Source organism: Ptychodera flava (genome assembly GCF_041260155.1).
Source record: "Ptychodera flava strain L36383 chromosome 23 unlocalized genomic scaffold, AS_Pfla_20210202 Scaffold_23__1_contigs__length_28996876_pilon, whole genome shotgun sequence".
NCBI lineage: Eukaryota > Metazoa > Hemichordata > Enteropneusta > Ptychoderidae > Ptychodera > Ptychodera flava.
The window spans coordinates 20,716,389-20,742,478 of record NW_027248277.1 but is presented as its reverse complement, the minus strand read 5'-3'; the positions used below and the strand labels follow the sequence as shown (position 1 = coordinate 20,742,478).

The following is a 26,090-nucleotide window of genomic DNA, read 5'->3' as shown; positions in this document are numbered from 1 at the left end:
AGTTAATTTTTCTCAGATTTTTGCCAAAATTTTGAGAAAAAAACTGTAGCTAATGAAGTGTAAGGTCCAGTTGGTCCAAAATTATCAAAAAATTACAGAAAAGTTCATGAAAATTGGTAAAATTTTGCACCAAAATTTTGGGGGGGAGAAAATTACAGTGATCAAAGGGTTAATCAGTCCAATATCCGAACTGTAAAAAAAAACAAGAAGTCTCAAACAAGCATAAAACAGAATTTTATCTCAGGGTCACAGCCTTTTAGTGCTACAATTTTTCCCGCCAAAACTTCAGTGCAACATTTCAGCAAACTATATGAATTTTTCTGTTTTTTTGAGTGCTGTAGTTTTCCCAACCAACATACATTTTACAAATTTTCAGAAAATTCTTCTGTAACCTTTCAATAATTTTGGACCAAATGGACATAACTTTTCATTGATAACACATTTTTATCAAAACTTTGGCAAAAATATGGAAAAAACTGTCTCAATCTGAAAAAAATTGTGTGCATCATGATCATATTGTATAAAGACGACAAAACTTGACTTTGACACTCCATGGGTTAAATATGGGAAGGGACTGAATGAATTTAATCAATTTGTTGGTACTAATACCGTACATTTTTTTTCTCAAATATTTCACTTTCCCTCTAGAGTCCAATTATAATTATTTCAGAAAATGTCAAATTAATTTTACAGAATGTATCATTACTGGTGTGGGATAGATCTTAATAATAAAACACATGGCCATGACAACCTGTGTGAATTCTATAGGGAAAAATTAAAGGGGAAGTTCACCAAGTCTGATTTTTACATATGTGCTAGCTTTGAGGTCACTTATTCCATAAAAGCCATTTTCGCCATTTATAACTGGCACGAATTTTCACAACAACGGACAGAAATTGTGGCGGAAGTTGCAGTTTAGGGCTTCATCAACTTAATGTATTTTGAATCATGGGAAAAAGCGCCAAGCATGGTGCTTTCATCATGTGATATGGCAGTGTCTGCTATCATTTCCACCACCGGCTCTACCCGCCATAAACTCGAACAGGCCACAATTTCTAAACTAGGAACTCTGGCATCAGCCAGAATGGATACATATTTTATTGCATTTGACCGGTCTCTTGTTTGACTGGCTGTTTTAATCTTTTGTGTTTCCACGTTTTCCTAGCGAGTTTTAGTACTGATGAAGGGTTGCACCCGAAACGTCTGTGTTTTTATTCTGTGTGATTTGCAAGTGTTTTATTTCCCGCTGGTCAGTCAGTATTTTACTGAATTTGTTTTAACTTATTGCAGTTTTTATCCTCTGCCTTTTAACAAGTATTTCATCTCTCGCTGGTCGGCCAATTTTTTTACAGTACTCAATATATGACAGCTGTTTAATATCATGCAAGTACTTTAACTCAACATTATTTATACATGATTATATGTAGGTTATATACCCATTATCTGACATCTGTCAACATATGTAAACATACAATTTCATACATGTACACATTCTTTGTTAGATATGCACCAGTTGTGAAAATATTTCTTCACTAATTCAACGCTGCAGATATCAGTTCTCTTCTTGTGCATTCATAAAGCCCAGTGGTTGCATTTTATGCTCTGTCCTATCTTAAAGGTATACAATTGTTGGAATTGCGCTCAAAGGTCATATGGGACCCATATGACCAATGTAAACACTGTATCCAAGGTACGATGGTGATTAATGAGAGTTAAAACATGTCTGTCATAATCTATATTGTATGATTGAAATGTTGCAGTTATGATGATGAGGTGCATCTAGATATCGTGCACGAAATACATTGTTTGCAAACAAGAAACTCCCACAGGTGCAGTTCCAGTGATTGTTCCCTTTAAATCATCCAATGTCTCTCCCAGTGCTTCTAAATTACATCTTACACAATAAGCAGTGCCTCTGATGATATGTACACAGTGAGGTGGTCCATTGATGTAGAAAACATTGTATAAATTTAAGCTTCTTTTGTACAGCGCCCTCATCATTGCAGAACAGAATTGTTACCAGCAATGTTCTGCTCCTCAGAAGTTATGTCATTGATTACAGCAACTTAAGGAGACAGAGACAGTGTCTAAACTCTACCTGATTGGCTATTTTGAAATAATTATCATTGATTACAGCAACTTAGGGAGTCAGAAACAGTGTCCATACCCTACCTACCTAATTGGCTACTTTAAAATAATTCAATAAGAATTGCAGCGTGCTCTGAAGGTTATATCTGATTGGTCGTTGTCACTATTCACAGCAACTTAGGGAGTCTATTTGTATTATTCAATTATAACGGTAAGATTCAGCCAACCAATTGGATAACAGCTTCCGAGATGCTGCACATCAGCCCAAAAGTTACAGATGAGTGTTAGCCAACCAGCTGGCTATAACAGCTGCTGAGACGCTGCACACCAGCCTAACTTGTAGGCTGTTGTTACAAAATGGATTCCTGAAAACCCACAATGGCAGATATATTCTTGGCTGCATCCCTAGATATTTGTACATTTGAATTATACATTTAGTGTACATGATTTGCGTTGCAACACGGCAGACCCACACAGACTCTCAGTTAATCTATATGAAGTACCGGTACATGTAGCTGACTGCTTTAGTTTCAAACCAAACAATCTGAAAAGGTGTATTCATATATGCTTTCAGGCTGCTATTATGCCATATCAATAGAAATTGTTATTTTGAGATGCAATTTATTTTGTTTTTCTTGTTTATTATATGAGCAGAAATGTTTAGTTGTATGTTCATTGTGTCACAGTGAAAGTTTTTGAAATATAGCAGTTGTTATCTCAGCAGAGACCGCGTTTGTCAAAAGAAACAATACCTGATATAATATTTGTTTTGTTGTTCCATGAAAGAAACACATTTTCTTTGTCTTCTCCCTAAAGTGTATTGACATACATACATAGGTATTGTCAACGCAAAATACAGAGTACAATATGCATTGTTTTTCTTGACAAAGAAACTTTTGTCCCGACTGAAAATCAAATGCTAGAAGTAACACCAAACATTACTCACATACACAATGTGTTGATAAGTCCCAGATGTACAGTGGCTGTTTCTAAGTGATTGTGGGAGTAGAACAGGAACATGCCTGTCATAGACATAAACAAAACAATGGAAAATTTATGAGCAGTTACACCCATTGGTACACTGGCACTACTCATAGTTGTGATTTTTGTAACCAGATACAGAGATCATTTTGTGAGATACTTCACCCTATATAGCACTTCCAGGCAAAGGACACTTTATGTCACAAGTAATATTTTTCATGCTACATGTATCGTGACGGATATTTCTTTCAAGCTATCTAAGTCACCATCCTCTACACATTCTACAAGTAATTGGTTTTCCTCAGACACAAAATTCTTTATAGAGATGAATTTTTGTCTTGATTTTAGTCCTTACTGTAGGTTTTTTCGCTTTTCAATATTTTTCTTACTTCCTCCAGCAATAACCCTACCCTCCCCACATCTATGTACCCATGGTTCCCCTGAAATTTACAGTTCAATTTTTCTGTTCTGTCTGCAAGGCTGATTCACATCAGCCACCGATATACATCCTCTTATTGCACCTGCTCAAGGCAAACAGTGCACGTTTGTTTACATAGGCATCACTATTTATTTAAATTTTGTTGTGTTGATTTTAGAGAAATCCTCTGTCAAATGATGTCAGGCCTTTTATTTACTGAGAACTGCGTTGTTACCCATGAAACTATGTCAAAGCAGAACAGTGCTGAGCTCTTAATACTTTTGATATGTGTAGTGATGTTTGCTTTGCTGGAGCTTTGATATGAAATATTTTGCAATTAGATTATTGTTTGTTTGTTTAATGTAAACTGTGAATGATGGCTGTACACAGCATTCTAGGGTTATGCGGTCTATAGACTTGCTCCAAGTCTGTGGGCATATAAGTATCAAAACATAATAAATTGAAGGAGGAAACAGTAGGAGACTGTTGCTCTAATGGTAGGCTGTTTGTAGATCGTGGGTGAACGCCTTGACCCACCTTGGCCAGCCAGTAACTCAGCTGCCAAGAAATGCCAAGTGTAATATATGCTAATATATTCATGTAGTGACGTATTATTGTAGTGCGCATGTGCAGAATAAAGTATTACTCTCCTCATGCTTGAGACTAGTGAACAACGGCCTCCGTGTCTCTCTATACAATACATACCGGTAGTACATATACTACAAGTGGCGACGAGGATAAAACATCAGTGACCTTAGAGTGCAAAGTGCATTGTTCGCGCAACGTGTTAGTTGTTTCGAACAAAATCGAGGTCGGAGAACGGAGAAAAAGCGGCAGATTTAATTCGGACTATCAAGCAGTTAGCGAGGAAGAGTGCCACGCCGTCGAGCGGAACTTGGGGCAGAGGATCGGAACAGTGGAAGCGATCCAGTAGCGAGAAGTAACTTCAAAGTAACTCAAAGAACTTTGAACAGTTGTTCTACGCAGTGCAGTCGGGGAAAAATCTCAGCGAATCTGAAGATTTAAGACTGTGTCACCCGAAGTTCAAGTTTTCAAGTACATTCCTTTGTCTTAAGCAATAAAGTAAACAAGCGATAATGGCCAACGCCCGTATAACACGTGCTACGACTGAAGCTTTCGACAAGACAAAAAGTACTTTCCAGTCTTACTACAATAGGATGGAGAGGTTTTACCGTGTCAACGGCATCACGGAGGAGGAAGACCAGAAAGATGCACTTTTATATTGCATTGGTCAAACGGCTTTCTCCGAGTTGGAGGATATACTCCTGCCAGCAAAACCAGCAGACAAATCGCTAGCAGAGATTGTGGCGTGCTTGGAAAAGTACTACGATCCAGCGCGGATGGAACTTGCTGGAGCTTTCCATTTCCTGAAGCGAGACCAGAAGCCAGGAGAATCGGTGCAAGACTACATAACCGCGTTGAAGCAGAAGCTGCGAGACTGTAACTACAAGGAGTGCTGTCAAGGTAGAATTTTGTGGGACAAACTTGTAACGGGACTGTACAACTCGAAAATTCGTCAGCACTTCATGACTATGAAAGACATTTCAGAGTTGAGTTTCGTCGAAGCGTGCGAGATCGCGATATCGATGGAAGCGGGACTGCACCAGTCGAATCAAATGGCGAAGGACCTTCAAGTAAAGGGACGATCAGTAAAGTAGTAAGCAAACGTGACTCTTCTAAGACTATACAGTGTTATAGGTGTGGAAATAATCATTTGGCTAAAGATTGCCCACACAAAAATGTTGAGTGTCATAAGTGTTCTAAACGTGGTCATTTTGCGAAATTTTGTAAGTTGAAACAAAAGGGCAAAATAACAAAAGTGGTAAAGAGTCGAAATCTGGTAAATCAAAATCAGTAAAGGCTGTCACTGAAGCAGATAGCGACAGTGATGATTCCAATTGTAATGTGTATCATGTTGAGTCCTCCATTAATATGAATGTAAGTGGAGAAAAATCTGGTTATTATGTAAAACTGGATGTTAATGGTAAATCAGTGTCCATGCAAGTAGACACGGCAGCTGACTACAGTATCATGTCAAAGTCAGAGTATGACAAGAATTTCCGGAAAATTCCTTTGAGACAGTCCGGAATTAAATTGAAAAGCTACACTGGCGATACAATTTCCGTTAGTGGAGAAATTTCGGTCGAAGTGAGCTATGAAAGTCAGCGTTATCAGTCGTTATCAGTCAGGGTTATCAGTTCAAGTTATGGTGTGGGAGCTGTTCTCTCACATGTATTTGAAAATGGTGACGAAAGACCAATAGCGTATGCCTCTAGAACTCTAAGCCCGAGTGAACGTAACTATGCCCAAATTGAGAGGGAAGCACTTTCACTGATATTTGGAGTTAAGAAATTCCATGATTTCCTGTATGGGAGGAAATTCACTTTGGTTACGGACCATAAGCCATTGTTAGCAATCTTAGGTCCAAAATCAGGTATTCCTACCATAGCAGCTGCAAGAATGCAAAGATGGGCACTGACTCTGCAGGCATATGACTATGATATAGAGTATCGTAACACACGAGCACACGCAAATTGTGATGCGTTGTCAAGACTACCAAGTCCAAGCACACAAGGTGCTGAGGACAGTGTATTTGCTGTTAGCGTAATAGATGAGAGTTTCCCAGTTTTAGCTGATGATATTGCTAAGGAAACCAAAGTTAATCCACTTCTTAGTAAAGCATACGATCTTGTATTAAATAGTCGGCCAAGCAATTTCACAAATATGTCTGAGGCACTTTAGCCGTTTTAGCCGGCAGAGAACAGCTGTCAACAGAAAAGGTTGTGTTTATGGGTTACTCGAGTGGTGATTCCAAAGAAGTTTCGTGAAAGGTTGTTAGACGAGCTTCATTGGGAACATCCTGGAGTATGTGCCATGAAAGCACTTGCCCGTAGTCATGTATGGTGGCCAAATATTGATGCGGATATTGAGAGTAAAGTGAAAGCATGTTCAGTTTGTCAAATAGTAAGACAAGTGCCAGCTAAATTACCTTTACATCCGTGGGTATGGCCAATGAAACCTTTTCAAAGAGTTCACATTGATTTTTGTGAAGATAAGAAATACTATTTCTTAGTTCTTGTTGATTGTCATTCTAAATGGTAGATGTAAAACCTATGAAGAGTATCACAGCTGATCGCACTATTGATGAGCTTAGATTAATCTTTGCAGAACATGGTCTACCTGAGCAGTTAGTTTCGGACAATGGTCCACAATTCACATCTGATGAATTTGGATTGTTTATGAAAAAGAATGGCATTCAGCATGTTAAAGTAGCTCCATATCACCCTGCATCTAATGGCGCTGCTGAGAGAGCAGTGAGGCTGGTAAAAGAAGCCTTCACTAAACAAGTCTTAGCAGGAGATGCGTCTTTATCTCTGAAATGTAGAATTGGTAGATTTCTGTTTAGATACCGAACTACACCTCACAGTACAACGGTGTAAGTCCAGCTGAGTTAATGTGCAAACGTCAGTTTCGTACTAGATTGCAATTGGTAAAACCCAGTCTTGCAAAGCGAGTAGAAAAGAAACAAAATGCACAAAAAGAGCAGTTTGATCGTCATAGAAAACAAGAGAGATATTTTGAAATTGGTGATATTGTAAGAGTGAAAAACCCTAGAGCCGAGTCAAAACTTGATAAGTGGTTATTAGGCTCTGTAATTGAAGTCAAAGGACCTAGAAATTACATGGTCAAAATTGGGTCCACGACTAAAATGGTTCATGCAGATCATATGGTGAAAACCTATGAGGAAAGTGAACCAGAGTTCAAACAAACAAGTGTACCAATGGCTAGTGAATCAAAGGTGTACGTAAGGGATTTCAGTCCACAGTCAGTAAAAGAAATGCCTAGAGCAAATCCGACTGAAATACCAAATGTAGTAAAACCTAAAGAAAATACTGCAGTTATAGTTAATGGTACCAGTAAATCTGACAAAGTAACACCAAGTCAGGAGACATCAGTAAAACCAAGTGTAATTACTGAACCAGTTAGGAGATCAAATAGAGTTAGAAAACCAGTAGTGAAATTAGATCTGTAGATTTTGCAATGTAGTTTATTTGTAGAAAACAGGCATGTAACACTTTTCTTTTAAAAGGGGAAGCAGTGTAATATATGCTGATATATTCATGTAGTGACGTATTATTGTAGTGCGCATGTGCAGAATAAAGTATTACTCTCCTCATGCTTGAGACTAGTGAACAACGGCCTCCGTGTCTCTCTATACAATACATAGTACATATACTACACCAGGCAACTTGGGGCCAGTCTATGAGGTGTACTGAAATCAAAGGAATGGGCCCATACTTTTCAAAAAACACCACTGAGGGCGCTATTTTTATCACCAGCTGAATATTTCAATGGACTTGACCACATGAAACTTTAATCAATACACGGCTAGTTACTGTGACAAGTACTTCAGCTAACATTAATCTAACACCTGTCAAAAATTGCGATTGAATGTTTTAAAGAAGGTATTGTATAGATAGCTCAATGAAACGTCTTTGCTGATGGGCAATTAATTATAAATCTGGAAGTTCATCACATTTTCCTGCACACAGTTGATTTTAAAGATTGACTTTTCTCTCATTTTCATTTGTTTCTCATTGTTGTTCTCACCTTAAATTTTAAAATACTTTGTGATTCCTCCTACATAGAAATAACCCTGCCTTCCCCAGGTCTCTGTCCTTATAGCTCCCTGAAGTCTACATTATGTACAACTACCAGTATGTACAAACATATATATATCATACCGAGTGCATCCCAGTGTTGTCTTTGCTGACCCAACAGAAACAAATTTGACAGATGTTAAGGATTTCTTTAATAAATGGCCTAATTGCTTTATCACTTTCTCAGAAACTGGTCCTATGGTAGCTTTAATTTCAAAGTTGGTTTGTGGATTACTGCTACGGTGAAATATTCAATCATACATAAATTCTGTGTGTCAATATTTTTAATTTGGTTCATCAAAATTACCTCATTTTCCGAGCAAATTGGAGTTGTGCAATTGATGCTATTTTTTGGCATTATTGTTATTTCAGGGTGAATTATCGGTATTGGAAGCCAAACTACAGAACCTGGAAGAGAGCCTTGCCAAGAACAGAGACACCATCAATCAGATCAGAGACACAGTCAAATCCCTGGCTGAAGGGAAAAACCAGCCAGTAGTTCAGATGAACCAGCAGCCAAACCAGGTCAACATCCATGTACCGGAACACAGAGACACGGCCATGGATTATGGAGATGCCGTGAAGTACAATGGAGTGGCAGCAAGTGTGGATAAGGATGAATGCACGTTTGGTGATACGCCAAGTGGAACTTCAGCAGATGTCAAGGTAAGAATTATGTATGTCTCAGGGTATGTACCACATTGTGTAATCAGCTTTGTGTAACATTAATAATTTCTACAAAAATATGATGAATAATATTATTCCATTTTAAGAGGGCAATTCTGTATGATTACTCATTATATATTCATGCACTCCTGGTGTCTAAGGTCTTATATGTAATCTTGCCTTACACTCTTACAGCATCAAGTACAATTTCTTGGTGTGGTCTTTACCCTTACCTTTCCTGGCCTGTCATTTCCACATCTGCCGTGTCAGTAAAAAGTAGTATTTAAAATTGTATTTTCACCAACTTGGCATGTACATAATAGCAGTTCAAGACAGCAAACTGTCCTGGTATGTACCGTATGTTTTCAAATGCGTTCAAAATGTTCAAGTTTGTGTAAAGGTATACTTTCACCTGTTCCAATTTTACCACAGTTACCATGGAAAGAGAAAATCTAATCACAGATTTTAAGCAGGTGGCTGCTTTTTAAAAACAGCGCCCTCACATGGGCATTTTGAATACCAAGGAACACCCCTTTGAAGATATATATGGGCATATTTAGATTACAGGTGACTGTATATCTTTAAAATGCAATATATTGGGCGGGTTATCCATCACTTGTTTAAACCAACTTGACCATCTATCCAAGTGACATTTGGTGAAAACATGAAGTTTGACTGAGAGATGATTCTTATTGATCTTTTACAGATGTTGGATGTTTTTGATCTGGTGAAGTTTGACAATCCTGATGGTGGGTCATGGAAACAAGGTTTTGAGATTACTTACAACACACAGCAGTGGGAAAGAGAACCATTGCAAGTATTTTTGGTACCTCACTCACATAACGATCCAGGTGAGTAAACCCTATAGTCAATCATTGTATACTAAATATGAAATGCTGCATTAAAGGAGAACACACCTTGAAAAAACATATTCAGACTCTCAAATTGTTTCAATACTTTTCTGATCTACCACTTGTTGGGGCTCATTTTAAAGCTCTTGGAGTAAGAAAAATATTCACTCAGTTTTTTGAAAATCAAAACTTTTTCCTTATCTAGTTAACATAAGGATAGCAGCTATTTTGAATTTCAAATATTGGGAATATTACTGTTTCTCTTACAGTACTAAGATTTGCATGGTTGGCAGTGATTTTTATTCTTGATTGGTAAGAACATGGTTGAAAGTTCCACTGAGGAAAGTTTAATCAAATGTTTTTGAAGTCCTATCACTTTTGAAGCACATACTACTATAAAGTATAAAGTAGAATGCACAGATAGTCAGACTTTCTAAATTTTACAGTATGTTTTGGTCGACCATTTGAAGGGGCTAATTTTAAAGCCCACAGAGAAGCTACAGTTTTGCTGGCTTATTTTTGTGAAAAGCAAAAATTTTACTGGTAGACCAGCTGTGGTGTTTTGATTTTACCATAGCATAACAAGCACTCACTTGATTACACATTCCACAACCACAGCTACGGGCCAGATTTCCAGTGATATAAAGTAACATTGCTTATTTATTTTATCTGTCTAGGATGGATCAAAACCTTTGAAGTTTATTTCCGAGATCAAACACAACATATCTTAAACAATGCAGTTGTGAAATTACTAGAAGACAGGAAAAGAAGATTTATCTGGGCAGAGATTTCATATTTTTCAAGATGGTGGGAGGCTATTGATATGGCTAAAAAGAAACAAGTTATAGAGTAAGTGTAATGATGGTATTAGGCAAATGCTACAAAGGATGCATCAGCATAGTGTGTTGCTTGACGAGAAGGGGAAAATGCCTTCTACATTGGACAAATATTCAGTGTGCAAATCAAATCTTTAACATGTAAAATCTTATGACACTGCCACAAAGTGACCTTTATAAAAAGGTGACTGCTCTATAAGGTTGACTGCTACTGATTTGACTGTGTTACTGTTAGCTATTATAGACTTACAGGAACTATATGCAAGTGGAATACTATATATTTCAATATTAGCTTGGAAGCATTACAAGAAATTGTATTTTACATGACAATAAATAAATAAAGTGAAGATTTACAATATGCCAATACCTCAAAAACAAATTTGCTCAGTGGCGCTTTACAAACCTAAGTTAAAGAATGAATGTAAAAAGTGCAAAAATCATCTCAAAAATAAAGAACAATCAAGCAATCATAAAAATTAAAAATTAAAAAGTCAAGGTAAAAAGACTAATAAAATTCTCAACAGATGATTACAATATATGATATCACAGATGGAAGCAAATACTGAAAACTTCAAGAAAAGTTTAAAGCTAACCATAACCCTTTGAACCCTAGATTAATATCGCGAGGACAGTTGGAAATAGTGTCCGGTGGTTGGGTAATGCCAGATGAAGCCAACACTCACTACTATGCTATGCTAGATCAAATGATTGAAGGCCATACATGGCTGGATGCTCATCTAGGTAAGTAGATACTATATATATACAGTTGATTTCTCAGATGATAATAGGTTTCAAGCTTGGCTCTGCAGTGACTGAGTTAAAGGGGCAATCTTCAATCCCTGGTTCTCACATTAGTGGTTGTTGACAGTCTTCTTTGCTCTCCTTTGAAATTTGTGTACAGTTAATCAATTTGCTTAGAGATAAAGCTGATAAAAAACTTGCCCCTTTAAACTTTATAGTTGCTCTGCCTAGCCATTACAAAGTTTCTAACCCAGCAGTCCTTGTGTAAAAGTCTATTGGGATTACATATAGTTGCCAAATGTATGCTGTATGCATACTGGGCAAGTTGGTTCAGTTAGACTGGTAGACTCTGCCAGCTTTTTTTGCATCAATCTTCAATACCACAGGGAGTAATTAGAGACCCCTAGGAAAATCCTTTTAGTTCCTGTCCAAATATATGTGTCCATAAGCAGTAACCTAGGGAGTCCTTAAGATCAGGGTCAGGAACAGAGTATTTTGGAAGAAAACCCATTTAGTTCCTATCAAAAGATCTGTTTCCAGTAACACTCACTTATGCTACTCTCTTGACAGGAGTCAAGCCAAGAAGTGGTTGGGCAATAGATCCATTTGGCCACTCACCAACTATGGCATATCTGTCAGAAAGGGCTGGCATCAATGCCATACTGATACAGAGAGTCCATTATTCCATTAAAAAATACCTGGCAAGTGTAAAGAAGTTGGAATTCATGTGGAGACAAAACTGGGGTAAGTCAGTTACTGGTATCTTAGTTGAATTGTGTTTCTGTGATGCAGATATAAAAGAGATTTCGGGTAGAGTCTGCAGTGTGTATTTATGAAATATGTTTGATTGGAATATCTGCATTTTGTGTTTATCATTACTTATATTTGGTCAGATAATATCTACATTTGTCTTCATCATGTTTATCACAGATATTGGGTCATATTATATCTGTATTGTGTGTTTGTCAAGAAATTGTGTTGAACAATATGTGAAGTGTGTGTTTAACACTGATATTTGATAGGATTATACCTGTATTGTGTGTTTATCAAAAATATTTCATCGAGCAATATTTGAAGTGTGTGTTTATCAGTGAAATTTTGTCAAACAATATCTGCAGTGTGTGTTTATCACTGACAATGAATAGGATAGCACTGTATATAGGTTGTAATCTTACGATAGGGTTGGAATCTTACAGTATGTTCATATACAATAGAACAACACAACAGCAAGATTACCTGAATGTTTTGACTCATCCGCAATTACTCTATTTTCTGCAACTTCTTTACTATTTCAATGTCCTGTTTTCTCATCTGTCAGATCATGGATCAAGCACAGATATGTTTTGTCACATGATGCCATTCTATAGTTATGACGTACCCCACACATGTGGACCTGATCCAAGAGTGTGCTGTCAGTTTGATTTCAAACGTTTACCCGGAGGGAGGGTGTCCTGTCCTTGGAAGCTCCCACCTGTACCTATCACAGATACTAATGTAGCCAGCAAGTAAGTATCTCTTAAGTTTTTCCTACAAATTTCAGTAACATACCTGTACTGCTGTATGCCCAAGTTTTCGTAGGATAAAATCAAATCTTGTGGGTGATTCTCTTGTAAGTGCAAAGTATGCACGTTGAAAATGAAAGTGTTTAACATCTATGCATCTTGAAAATGAAACTTCTTCTCATACTTTGCTCAACGAATCTTTGACATGTTCTTTGGAAGGGAGAGTGAAAACCAGATTACTTACAAATCGTTATATTAGAGCCCCAAATTTTCTCAAAGTGACTGGCATGTGAAATTCAAAATGGCCACCATTCTGTGTGTTAAGCTACCTCTGTGCGAAAATAATTACGCTTTCAATTGTTATGAAAAAAGTCATAATTACACCGTGTTAACCACTGCTATCCTGTATGTACTGAACGAGGCACCACCATGCTAAGAAGGAAGATGGAAATGCACTGACAAGAGACAAAAGCAGGAAAATTCAGAGATACTGCCATTTTAGCACATAATCTATCTGGAGAAGTGATGAAAATCAGGTATTGAAATTAGACAAACACAATAGAGCAGATCCGTTGCCATGATACCACTAAAACAGCGCCACCTTGTGCTGAAATTGAAAGTTTGAAGCTTTGAAATGTGTTAAATTTAGGAAATGTCATGACTGCATGTTACTTTTATCTCTGAAATTTTGATTTTATTTTCTACAGGGCTGAAATTTTACTTGATCAGTACAGGAAGAAATCACAACTTTACAAAACTAATGTGTTACTAATTCCCCTGGGAGATGATTTCAGATACGACAAAATTATAGAATGGGATCAGCAATTTTCAAATTATGGCAAATTATTTGACTACATGAATTCAAACCCTAGGATGAATGTCAAGGTAAGAAAAATACACTTTCCCGTTTATTGCAGAATAGAACATTTCCGACGTGCAACGCTGTGTTTTACTTTTAATAGTGTTACTGTAGCATTTGTTTACAATGCTGGTAACCTGTACTACCATATAAACCAACATGTTCTATTACACAGTTAACACAACATTTATTTTCTTTCTCTTCTCTGTTCCCCCTCCCCTCCCTCTACCCTCTCTCTCCTTGCACTCTCCCTTTCCCTCTTTCTCTCTCCCCTCTGTTTCTCTCTCTCTCTCTCTCTCTCTCTCTCTCTCTCTCTCTCTCTCTCTCTCTCTCTCTCATCACCACTGTATACCCTCTGTCTCTCAGGCCCAGTTTGGAACATTATCAGAGTATTTTGATGCAGTTTGGAGGAGTACCGGATCAGAGCCTGGCAGTAAACCAAACGGCTTTCCCACACTTGGTGGTGATTTCTTTACCTATTCTGACAGAGAAGACCACTATTGGAGTGGATACTTCACATCACGCCCATTTTATAAAAATTTGGACAGAGTTCTGGAATCAAATCTCAGGTAAGAAACTATTATTTTGACCAAATTCACAAATCAGGTAATACTACATATTCCCCTGTGAAAGGTATTTATTTTGACACGGACCCTTCCATGAAAACAAGCATTCGTGGAACAGAAAATTTAAATCATATGATTGTAATGTAAAGGCCATCACATACTTGTAAATGGGCAATGAGTATCCATTCTATGTAATTCCTCAGTGCTATACTGAAGTTCAAGATGGGAACATCTTGAAGCAGGGCTTAGGAACCACCTTAAAGATATATTGTCACCTGTTCCAATTTTGCCACAGTTACCATGGAAAGAGAAAATCTAACCAATCACAGATTTTAAGCGGGTGGCCGCTTTTTAAAAACAGCGCCCTCACATGGTCATTTTGAATACCAAGGAACGCCCCTTTGACCATATATGGGTATATTTAGATTACAGGTGACTGTATACCTTCAAGCCAGTATTTTTCATCTGACAGTCAAAGGAAGGCAGTGTATAAAATTTTAAATGCCAGCTATGCCTGCTTTCTCACAATCCTTTTACCTTGCCAAACCCACCAAGACAATGCTTGTTGCATGGCTACATCTCATTGGTCTGCACAATTTTGGCAAAAAGTTTCCCAATAAACTGTAGAGGGTGTTCAGGCACGGCTTGATTAGGGAGAGAATCTGTGGTCAGGGAGACAATATTACTATGACCGATCCAAGCAGTGTGGATTGGACAATGATGTGAAATGCCGACTATTAAAGATGCAGCACCATCAGAGATAATGTATTTATTCTTCACTACAGGGCTGCTGAGATTGTTTATTCCCTTGCCATGGCAACAGCCAAAAGGCATACTATCCCAGGATTCAATGGGCTGACAGAAATGGAGAGACTGGTGAAAGCAAGGAGACAGATGGGATTATTTCAACACCACGATGGCATCACTGGTACTGGAAAAGATGTCGTGGTCATTGACTACGGTCAAAGGTCAGGTTTGGCTTCAGAATTTGTATCAACTATATTTTCTCTGTATGTTTGTCAAAATTCTTCTTTCGACATGGAAGCTTGTTGACCACATTTTAAAAGTCGTAAGTGGATACTGACTTGCCAGTACAATATTAATCCTTGTTGTAACAAATGAAATCTCAATGCATGACTTTTGGTGTCCCAGTTACCTTCAAAAGAGAAATGACTTTGAAAACTCTAGCACAATCCAATTGAGGACAGACTAAACGAGATGTGTTGATGATGAGTTGATATTTAAAGGCATATTTTTACACTCCAGATGGTTGTTGAATAGACTTCTTGGACCAATTATCATATTCAAAATGTAACTTGTTGGAGTTCGCTTGAATTAAAAGTTCATCAAATATTGGTATCACTAACAGTGATTGTTAATTTTCATCAATTTTACCAAATGGGCAATATTTTTTTATCATCTATGATCAGTGTTATCTCTGAAAATATGTTGCCTTATACTTGTGCATGGTATAGATGTGAAACCTTGCCTGAGAAAGTTGTTGTCTATCAACTATAACTTGACAAATTCCTGATTTGATAGGATGCTGGAAGGAATCAATGAAGCTAAGAGGGTGATCAGAAATTCAGCTCAGTTCTTAATGATGACACAGAAAGACAATTATAAGGAGGAAGTTGTGTTCTTTGACCTGGTAAGACTGATAATTATCCAAAATATCTGCCGCTTTATTTCTCAAAATATACATAAATATTCTCTGTGATTAAGATTTTCCCTGTGTAGGTGCTATGATACTTTGATTTTCTTTTATTTGTCATTTTGATCTAACAGTCTGAGAAAGTAGTTCCCTGATTAAACATCAATAATATTTGCACATTCCTGCTGTTGTTCTAATTGAAATGTTTTTTGAGTGATGGGAAAATTTTCATGTTTGGCAACTGTTTGGGAGCCATGGTTCTTTTGAAAGTGACAAGTACTAAAGCGAGTATACTGAACACACTTTTACCATGTATTTCGCTTGCAAGCAAATGAAGAGCACAGTATCGCTGGTGCAGCTACATATGTCATTATGTCCTTTGTGATTATCTGACAGGATGAAAAGAGGGCAAGCCATGACGCCATGTCTGAGAAAACTGTCATTTCTCTCAGTGATCAGCCAACGTAAGTCATATAACAATTTGTCATACCGCAACAAAGTTCATAAATTCATTTTCTTTGGTGCAACCAAACATGTGTCTTTTATAATATCGGCCTCCACATCCATTGTATTCTCAGTTTGATCTCATCTGTTGCCTTCAGGGAGACGCTATCGAGTGCCCATAACTCACAAGAATATTTTAAAGAAATCTTTTATACCAAGTGCAATAAGCATACTAAATTCCAGTCTGTAATTTGTAAGCTTCCACCCATTTTAGATTACACATTACATGTCTTTATTTTTATAAGTCTGAATCAATTTTTAACGTTTAGGTTTGTAAGCTTTTATTGTGTTTCAATTCAATTCAATTCAATTCAATTCAATTACTTATTATCCACAATAAATGTAGAAATTTGCCTTCAGGCTCATCATATACAAATTAAAATAGTACAACTAGCAAGAGCATTCTATAAAAAGGGAAGCTATTACACATTGAAATGCTTACAAATACACACAAGGTAGCGACATAGATACAAAAATTGAAACATAAACGGAAACAACAAAGGACCAACTGGAGGTTTAAAACAACTACATCGAGTTTTAATTTAAAATTGAAACTGCTGATGGAAGAAATGACTTTTTGAAGAGGTTTTTCTTTGCACGAGGAACCCGAAAACGTCTCCCTGACGGGAGTTTCTGGAAGTAACCATGGAGAGGGTGATCAGAATCATTGACAATATTCTGCGCTTTCCTTTTCACTGCCAGCTGGTAAAGGTTTACAAGGGAATTTTGACGACAGCCAATAATTTTTCTGCCATCCTCACAATACGAGAAAGCTTACTTCTGTTTCTGACAGTCAAATTTCCATACCACAAAATGATATTATAGGTTAAAACACTCTCAATGAGGGATCTGTACACCATTGTAAGATATTTCTATGTGATTCTATTTGTGTGTCTTATTGTATATATGTAGGTGAAGCGAAAGAAAAAATTCCGCTAAAGGACAATAAAGTATAATTTAATCTAATCTAATCTAATCTAATATCGGCTAGCTGTACAAGTTCACTGATGTTACCGTTAGACATCCATTCAATCAATTTTGTTCACACTGCTTGTATTGTATTTGCCTTGTTGGAAAGTTGCGATCTATAATTTCTTAGCACAAGAGAGGAAAGAAATGGTAATATAGTATCTGCTTGCTACATACAAGTTCAATGCTGTTTACTGTGGGTAATCCATGTGATCAAGCTTGTTCAACATGTTTGTTTGGTCTTTGCCCTGCAGGAAGGTTGTGATCATTAATTCCTTGGCGCAAGAGAGACAAGAGATGGTGTTACTGTTGGTTTCATCTTCCAATGTTGAAGTCATGGACTGGCAGGGCAATATAGTGACAAGTCAGTCCAATTTAGTCTGGACAGGAAGTGACTCATCACTTGAGACATTCTTTGAGGTAAGCACCATTTTACTCACACACATCTTTCTAGGAGGAAAACATATCTGAAGAATAGGAGAAAGCAATATGAAAGGTGACCCTTACCTTTCGTTTTGCTTTCTCCTATTATTTATGTATTTCTGAAATAAAACACAGACTGATTGACCTTTTGAGGGCCAAAGTCAATCTTAAACTATACCCAGACAATTTTTTCAGATTTTTGCCAAAATTTTGATAAAAAAACCACAGCCTATGAAATGTGATGTCTGTTTGGTCCAAAATAATCAAAAAAGATTACTGAAAAATTCATAAAAATTGGTAAAATGTTGCATTCAAATTTTGGTGGGAAACATTACAGCACTCAAAAGGTTAATACAGTCTGATCTAAGCTGAGAAGGGTAAGTTGAGCAAGCTAGGATTGATCTGTGTTCAGAATGTCAAATTTGTGAACATAAACGAACTTAACAGTTCAGTTTCACTTTATATAGATGTTCTTGATTTGGTGAATTTGACGAGTACATGGAACTTGGAAGACATTTAGTTTAAATATTGTGACAACGATTGCTCTGTGTGCAACACCTTAGAGCAAATTGAATCAGCTACGTACACAAAAAAGTCATAACCCTTGAACAGGGTATAAAGGTAAACCATGGCAGGTATGAAGAACAGGGGACCACACAGGAAGTACTTGAGAAATGTCTTGAACTTAGAGAGCCTTGGATAGGGACAGTAGTAAGGTTAGGCCCTTGGGGAACAAGGCAGTTCACTTCACTAGGCCAAGTGAATCCATGATATCATTATAGGTAAAGAGTCTTGGAAAGGGATAGGGTAAGGTTAGGCCCTTCAGGAACAGATTATTTCAGTTCACCAGGCTCGTACTAGTGAATCCATGATGTTGTCAACTTAGGAAGTCTAGGATAGGTATTTGAGTGACGTTAGGGCCTTCAGGGACAAAACATTTCATGTCATCACCAGGTCTAGCAAATCCGAAATATCACAAGCTTACGGAGTCTAAGGTAAGATTAAGAAGATCAGGGACGTAACATTTCAGTGACCTGGCCTAGTTCATTTATACTTTGCCATTTTGTCTTTCTCTCTCTGTGCAGTTAGTATTTGTGGCTGAACTGCCTGGACTTGGAATGAGGACTTACTCCATCAGAGACTTGGGAACACATGAATCACCAGAACATTCACAATCCAGAGTTACTATACTGAACGCTGGTGAACAGGACACACTTGTCAGGTACCATACAAATATTGAGGTAGAATGCCCATTTGTGACAGATATTTAGACTTTCAAACTTGCACAATAGTGTTTTGATCTATCACTTGGGGAGGCTCATTTTGAAGCTTACGAAGTAGAAAAAGTGTTAACCAGCTTATTTTTGCGAAAATCGAAAATTTAAGTGTTCCCCACAAAGTAAATACGGGGATGGCTGTCATTTTGAATTTCAAGTGTTGGTGGCCATTTTGAAATTCAAGTGGTCATGAATATTGGGTAATTTGTATCTCTAGTACCAAAATTAGCATGGTGATTGATTTCAAAAGTGAATGGTTTTATATTTAAATTTCTTTGCCCACCACGTAACAATGTTTTGAAAGTGTTCTACCGGTATACTGGCAGTTACTTGTATCATAAAAATATTTCTTGCCGATAAACATTTCTTGTATTTTATTCACAGAGGCTCTTTCCACGTGTTCAAAGAATCAAATGCGTACGGTGACTTCTCAATAGAAAATGCATTTATAAGTGCTGAATTCACAGGCACCAATGGATTACTAAAGGTAAGTTGATGCAACCTTCCTAGGTCAGTAACTCCCTTGATGTTTAGTCACCAGCCATTTACCCAAGCCCTTTCCTAAAGTTTATCTCCAACCGTGTTTGGGGGTAAATATCTGGGGCCAATTGTCCTCATATTGTACAAGCTGCTTGCGCAAGCTAATAGTGTTCTACGACAGTTTCAAGTCAAAAGTTGCTGCTGCTGGATTTGTACAGGTCAAAATAATGTGCCACACTTTGATGACAGGGTCACAAATTACCTTTTGTGGACACTCAGAAAGCATCGTTACACAGACTTGTTCTGTTCAGGAATACAAGTGAATTCATTCTGTGTGGTTTATTTCTGTCTCTTTGCAGTCAATCACAACAAAAGCTGATAGCAAACGCACATCCATATCATTAGACTTTGTCATGTACGGAACAAGAAACACCAAGGATAAAAGTGGAGCATATTTATTCCTGCCGGATGGAGAAGCAAAAGTAAGTGTTTTAGATTTCCAATAGTTAAAATCAGTCCCACTGTACACATTTTGGTATTAGAGAAATAAATTACATAGCATTTACCAATAAATTTAAATATTCAAAATTATAGCATACTCTGTGGTAACTCTGGGGAAAAAATTAAATTTTTCATTTTCAAAAAAAGAAAGTGACAACTTTATTTGCTCTTCATATATAAGTCCACACATGATAAGAAAATTATTTCATAACTTTTAGGGCAATTACTCATTCAAGCAGTTCTCTCAGGGATAGTCTTGGTATAATTAAATGATGACAACATCTTGTTTCTTCATTTCAGACAATCACAGAGGGTCTTAAACCAGTCATAAGGCTTATAAGAGGCCGGTTACTATCAGAAGTCCACGTTACATTTGACCATGTTTTCCATTGTGTCAGATTAGCAAAATCACCAGGTATGTATGTATGTCTATGCTAAGTGAAAACCAATCATCACCTTCCACAGTGTTTTTGGTAAGGGTGGTACCTCAACAAATTGTTTTTGGGATTTCCCCATCTTATTGCGTAGGATCAACATAGTACTTCATCAATTCAGTCCTTTTAAGAAATAGTACAGAATTTCTCAAAGCATATATCTATTTACCGAAACCATAGCAAAAACACATTCCACGTTTTCCAAATGCTACCATCGTATGTACTATATACATAAATCTATACAGCTGTTAAGTGTTCTTAAGTAGACAGAGCGATTGCTCTTTGATTTAGGGAATCTCCCAACCATTTGCAATTTGAACAGATGTCATTCCATGTTTGATACCATTGTAGGGAGTCCAAAAGTGCGTTTCAGTATGGCTGCCAGGCATCAACCTCTGTGATAGCATTTCAAGCCATAGGCTCCAATTTGTTTAGCCATTTATGAAGTGACTTCATTCAAATTCAGTACGATTACAACACCATGTATTAACAATGACTGGAAGATAAGTAATTGTCTACCATTGTCAGCTGTTTTCTGTAGTCAACTGATGTATTTTTCAAATTTTTACAAATAAGAAATCAGATTTCATGAGCTTATACAGATGTGTTTGAATTAATATGAAGTCATCAGTGTTAAACTATTTTGTATTTATCCAGGAGCTGATGGGACTGCACTAGAAATCTCCAACATCGTGGACATCAGAAGTCAGAAAAATAAAGAGATAGTCATGAGGATAAAAACAGACATTCAAAACATTGATAAATCATTTTACACAGATCTCAATGGATTCCAGGTAAACATGTCATAGGATATGTTTGTTGTTGTTTTTGACTCAAAATTTATGAGAATGTGTTTTAACAAATTGTCTTCTTATGAGTAAGTAGGTGATTTTCAAAGCTCTAAAAAAGCCATGTTAATGATACCTGTGTTTGTGTGATGGTGTGACAGTGGATGTTGAGATTGTTTTACAAGACTCCATGAATGCATGTACCAGACTCTATAGCCTTATGTTGGTGTGCTTTGTATGAAACATGCAAGGCTGAATAGACTATATGTGTACTCTTTGTGTGAAACTGTAAATGCAGGCTGACTAACCCATGCACACACATGATTTTATCACTGAGTGTTTGACTGTGTACTCTTTGTAATATTTTCATTTCATTGCAAAGTTGTACTCCATATCATATAGTTATATTTTTCACTAATCTGTGTATTGCAGTCCTACCATTTGCCTAGACTTTAACAACAGATCCCCATACATTGAATGTTTTGTGATGTTTGCATTTCAGATTCAGAGAAGAAAAACTTTATCCAAATTACCACTACAAGCTAACGTATATCCCATGCCAGCAATGTCATATATAGAAGACGGCATGTCTAGACTAACTCTTCATACAGCACAGGCCTTAGGTGTTGCCAGCTTACAAACTGGTGAGTAGACTTAGTCGTCCGGGGGGACTTACAGATTTGATCGTGTCCATGAATCTATGCGTGCGTCAGTGCATCCGTTCACGCAAATTTCTCAGAGATGCCTGGAGCGATTTCATTCAAACTTGGTACAAGGATTACTCCCTATGTCATACATATGCACATTAATTTGTTTTTGATACGATCCAATGTGACCATCATTTCCGTCAATGGTTTCCAAATTCATTAACCAACAGGGGACTATGTCATTGACAATGACTTGTTCTTACAGCTGTTAATTTGATATTTTCATGATTTTGATCCATAAACATGAGTTACACCTGTTGTATTTAGGACAGAGAGTGATACATGTATGTTACTTGAAGGAATGAATATTAATTTTAAATGTATTCTGCCATAGGTTGGTTGGATGTATTCCTGGACAGAAAACTAGAACAAGACGACAACAGGGGATTGCAACAGGGAGTCAAAGATAATAAAAGAACACCAAATTTATTTAAGTTATTACTTGAAAGAAGAGGTGCAGATGCAACACAAACAGTGAGTCCTATCCACATTTCGCATTCAGGATTATGTTACAAGGTTATTCACAAAGAGCTGGGATTTATGTCCGATTAAATCCTACAACAGAGGTATTGTCCTTGATGCAATGTGTCTTGGACAATATCTCTGCTGTATAATGTACTTGGAAATAAATCCAGGTATTTTGTGAACAACCTTATTGTGAAATAATTATTTTTATTAGTCAAATTCAAATTTATAGAAAAATCAGAAGTATAGTGTTTTGTGAATGCCTTGTTGTACACTGCATCGTACACTACATCACCCAATTGCAATGATTTTCACAAAAATAAGTCTGTGGAAAGTAAAGTTACTACATGAGCTTCAAAATGAACCCTAACAAGTGGTAGACAAGAAAAGCATCATAAAATTTTGAGACTTTAAATATCTGTCCCTGAGGCACATTCTACCTTAATTAGAGGTTATAAACGGTGCGCTCGGGTATTTGGTTGAGGATATAAGACCTTGGGGGTGAAAATTAGCATATTGGTGGGAAATAATCACCGAGCAAAGCGAGGTGATTATTTCACCCAAATATGCTAATTTTCACCCCCCGAGGTCTTATATCCGCAACCAAATACCGAGCGCACCGTTTATAACCTCATTATAAAATGCTAAAGTTAAAAACAAGTGGACAATTGTTGTTCTTTAGGGCTGAAGTTTGAATGAGAGTTCACGAGCGACAGCCTCACACAAGCTCTGAAAAGAACGTTTCAGAAAGCGCGCCGCGTGCACAGTTGATTCCATAAAATACGGTAACGCAACGCATCGATATCGTGACATCGAATTTGAAGAAATTTACTGGAAAAAACGCTTTAAAACTTTTAAAAAGTTATGTTGTTGTCACATAGCTGTAGTCCCTTACAGAAATTCTTCATTTGTGTCTCATTGAGCTGCAACAATTATAACACTTCCACCAATGTACAACTGTGGGATTGTTGTATCAGGGCAGTGAGTGATTATTATGAATTGTCAATACCAATCATGTACAAATATGATGTTATCATGTCACTGTGAACCCGTTTACCCCCAATGCCCCGTAAACAAGTCCACACTCCCCATTGATAACCATGGGTTAGGGTCAACCATTGTTCTGAAATGGTTAAACCTGTGACAGTAATATGAAAGGAGGTGAGTATCTAATGTTTATTTGTATCTTGATTTTGCAGACGTCAACAGTTCCTACAGGGTACCCATCTCTTCTTAGTCATACAGTCAGTCAAACTCTCAACAATCCACTGATAACACTACCTACCTTAATGGATGCCGACATCGTCACCGAGTTCGCACCATTGACGCAGCAGCTATCATGTGACGTACATCTTCTAAATCTACGCCATCTCCACGATATGAGGGAGGGTGAATCGGTGCCTGGCGATGGCGCTCTTCTACTGTTACATCGTCTTGGTTTTGATTGTAAATATCCAGCTACAACTCTTACATGTTCAACAAATCAGGGTCAAGTAAGTCATTTTCAGATACTGCTTTCATTTAAAAGTTGATGCAGACTTAACTCTTTTAGTGGCAAAGTCAATTTTTGTTGCCTTATTAAAATACACCCCAGGCGATAGTACTTGCTGATAATAAGTTGTCTTGTCTTGCCATTTCATCATTGGGAGAGGGCACAATCAGTGTTGTTTTCATTGCTTCTTGCTGACTCAGGCCAGAGTATGAGGAATCAAAGAAAAGCATATGATGATAGAGGGCGCTATACTTACAACTACTGACTTACTTGTATCATTTTGCGTCATGCATGTCAGTGATTCACAGCAAATCAAGTTTTCTTCAGTTTGCTTCAAAAAAACATTTTTCACCTACCTGCGAGGGCACACTTTGAATACATTATCTTGAAACAAAATGTACTGTTTGTGTCAATATCAAGGCATTTCACAGCACTCAGTGTTATTATCAATATGCTACGATATTTTTTAGAATATTAACTTCTTATTGATAGAAACAAATATCTGAGAAGAGAAAGTAAAATTTTTTGTCTGCCTATCCCTCCTGACACAATGTGACTACTACATGTACTAGCATGTGACGTGTACTCACATACAGTTGTGTGTACTCTCTGGATGGAAGAGACATAGTCAGAAAGTTGTTGTTGCGGTTGGCAAGTTGTAAAACGCATAGATGTGATCCTAAAAATTTGCACTGTACTATTTGCAATGAATCATTTGCAGTGAAAACACCTCTGTGAAAAAGTAGCAATAGCTTTTTCTGTGAGTTCTTACGCTATCCTTTGATGATGAGTGTTGTGTTAAAAATTTCTGTTTACATTTTAGGTGACACTGGGAGATTTATTTACAGAAGACAATGTGCAAATAGAGGAGGCGACGGTAACATCGTTAACTATGATGTATGAAAAAGGTCAAGTTCAACTGTCAGAAGCTCTTTATATAGAACCAATGGAAATCAAAGCATACAGACTTAAATTCCATTAGCAAAGTTGTGAGTGGCAGTCAGATTTGATCAAGCCACTTGGACATTTTAATTTCAGAATGTGAGAGAACATATCATAAACTTTAATGTACTGAATCAGAGAAACTTTGAAAGAAAATGATAAATACTTCCAGTGGGTGTCTTGAGGGCTCCCTTTGGAAATCTTGATTCTTGCTGTATTCTTTGCTTTACTGTGGAATATGTCGCCTTTGATAACTCTGGACAAATGAAAACTTGTGACTGTGATGCATGGACTTGACAGGATGTGCAAGAAGATATCCAGTTGGATGTTACACGATTTTGATAGTCACAGAATGTTGTTACGTCAGAGAAAACGAACAAAAGGGTGAACTCAGCAGTTAACGTTTAAACAAATTTATTACGAAAATAAAACTAATTGCTAAGTCAGGGATAGAGTACAAGCTTTAAAAGTGTACAGACTACTTATCTCAGCTGGGACGGCAAAGCTCCAGTCTCAGAGTTGTAACAGTCAGTTGGATGAATGAACAGTCCTTGCAGGCTTGCAGGCTTGAAGTTGCACAAAGTCCACAGTATAAATCCAGCGTTGGCAGTGAAGGTCTTGAAAAGTCTTGAGAATGACTACTGCTGGAGTTTAGTAACACACAAGAACACGATCCCAAAAGTCTGACTGGAAGCTGTGCACGTCCCTTTTAAAAGGCATATAAAACAATCTAGAACTTTTATTGACATGCTAATTACTGTTCTAAATTATCTCCCTTACACAACTAATCAACTTCCAGAACATTCCAAACATGACTAATTGAATTCAAGGTTGTGAGGTCATCAAGGGCAGTGACCTTGAGAATGTTCTAGACTAATTGAACTCAGGTCATGATGAGTGTGGGGGAAATGACCTACATAACACACCCCCTCTTCAAAAAAGAAAATTTTTCAATGAAAAATCTTTCTTTTACAAATGTAATCTTAAAAGTGTGAACAAAATAAGTTCTAAATACGAGAGAGACAGTCTGCAATTAAATTGTCTCTGCCTTTGATATGTCTAATGTCAAGATTAAACCTCCTGTAACATTAAACTCCATCTTAGCAATCTCTGATTTTTGCCTTTAAATTTCTGCAGAAATACAAGAGGGTTGTGATCAATATAAACCACTATTGGCTGATTTGAAGAAGTAACATAAACTTCAAAATGCTGTAAAGCTAATATCAAAGATAAACACTCTTTTTCAATTGTAGAGTAGTTTCTC

General features: G+C 37.2%; 1 protein-coding gene across 1 annotated transcript in view; it reads left to right on the top strand.

Annotated features, from left to right (window-relative positions):
* Positions 1 to 25,065, top strand: part of LOC139123588 (alpha-mannosidase 2x-like) — a 37,791-nt gene extending 12,726 nt beyond the window's left edge. The window contains exons 2-22 of the mRNA XM_070689754.1: positions 8,542 to 8,835; positions 9,542 to 9,686; positions 10,364 to 10,535; positions 11,136 to 11,263; positions 11,834 to 12,007; positions 12,582 to 12,768; positions 13,473 to 13,650; positions 13,991 to 14,193; positions 14,976 to 15,158; positions 15,733 to 15,841; positions 16,241 to 16,308; positions 17,572 to 17,737; positions 18,826 to 18,962; positions 19,402 to 19,504; positions 19,857 to 19,979; positions 20,299 to 20,413; positions 21,090 to 21,226; positions 21,723 to 21,864; positions 22,262 to 22,401; positions 23,592 to 23,885; positions 24,708 to 25,065. Coding sequence (XP_070545855.1) covers positions 8,542 to 8,835; positions 9,542 to 9,686; positions 10,364 to 10,535; positions 11,136 to 11,263; positions 11,834 to 12,007; positions 12,582 to 12,768; positions 13,473 to 13,650; positions 13,991 to 14,193; positions 14,976 to 15,158; positions 15,733 to 15,841; positions 16,241 to 16,308; positions 17,572 to 17,737; positions 18,826 to 18,962; positions 19,402 to 19,504; positions 19,857 to 19,979; positions 20,299 to 20,413; positions 21,090 to 21,226; positions 21,723 to 21,864; positions 22,262 to 22,401; positions 23,592 to 23,885; positions 24,708 to 24,866 — 3,357 coding nt within the window. The 3' untranslated portion in view covers positions 24,867 to 25,065. The remainder of the gene's footprint in view (positions 1 to 8,541; positions 8,836 to 9,541; positions 9,687 to 10,363; positions 10,536 to 11,135; positions 11,264 to 11,833; positions 12,008 to 12,581; positions 12,769 to 13,472; positions 13,651 to 13,990; positions 14,194 to 14,975; positions 15,159 to 15,732; positions 15,842 to 16,240; positions 16,309 to 17,571; positions 17,738 to 18,825; positions 18,963 to 19,401; positions 19,505 to 19,856; positions 19,980 to 20,298; positions 20,414 to 21,089; positions 21,227 to 21,722; positions 21,865 to 22,261; positions 22,402 to 23,591; positions 23,886 to 24,707) is intronic.
* The last annotated feature ends 1,025 nt before the right edge of the window (positions 25,066 to 26,090 follow it).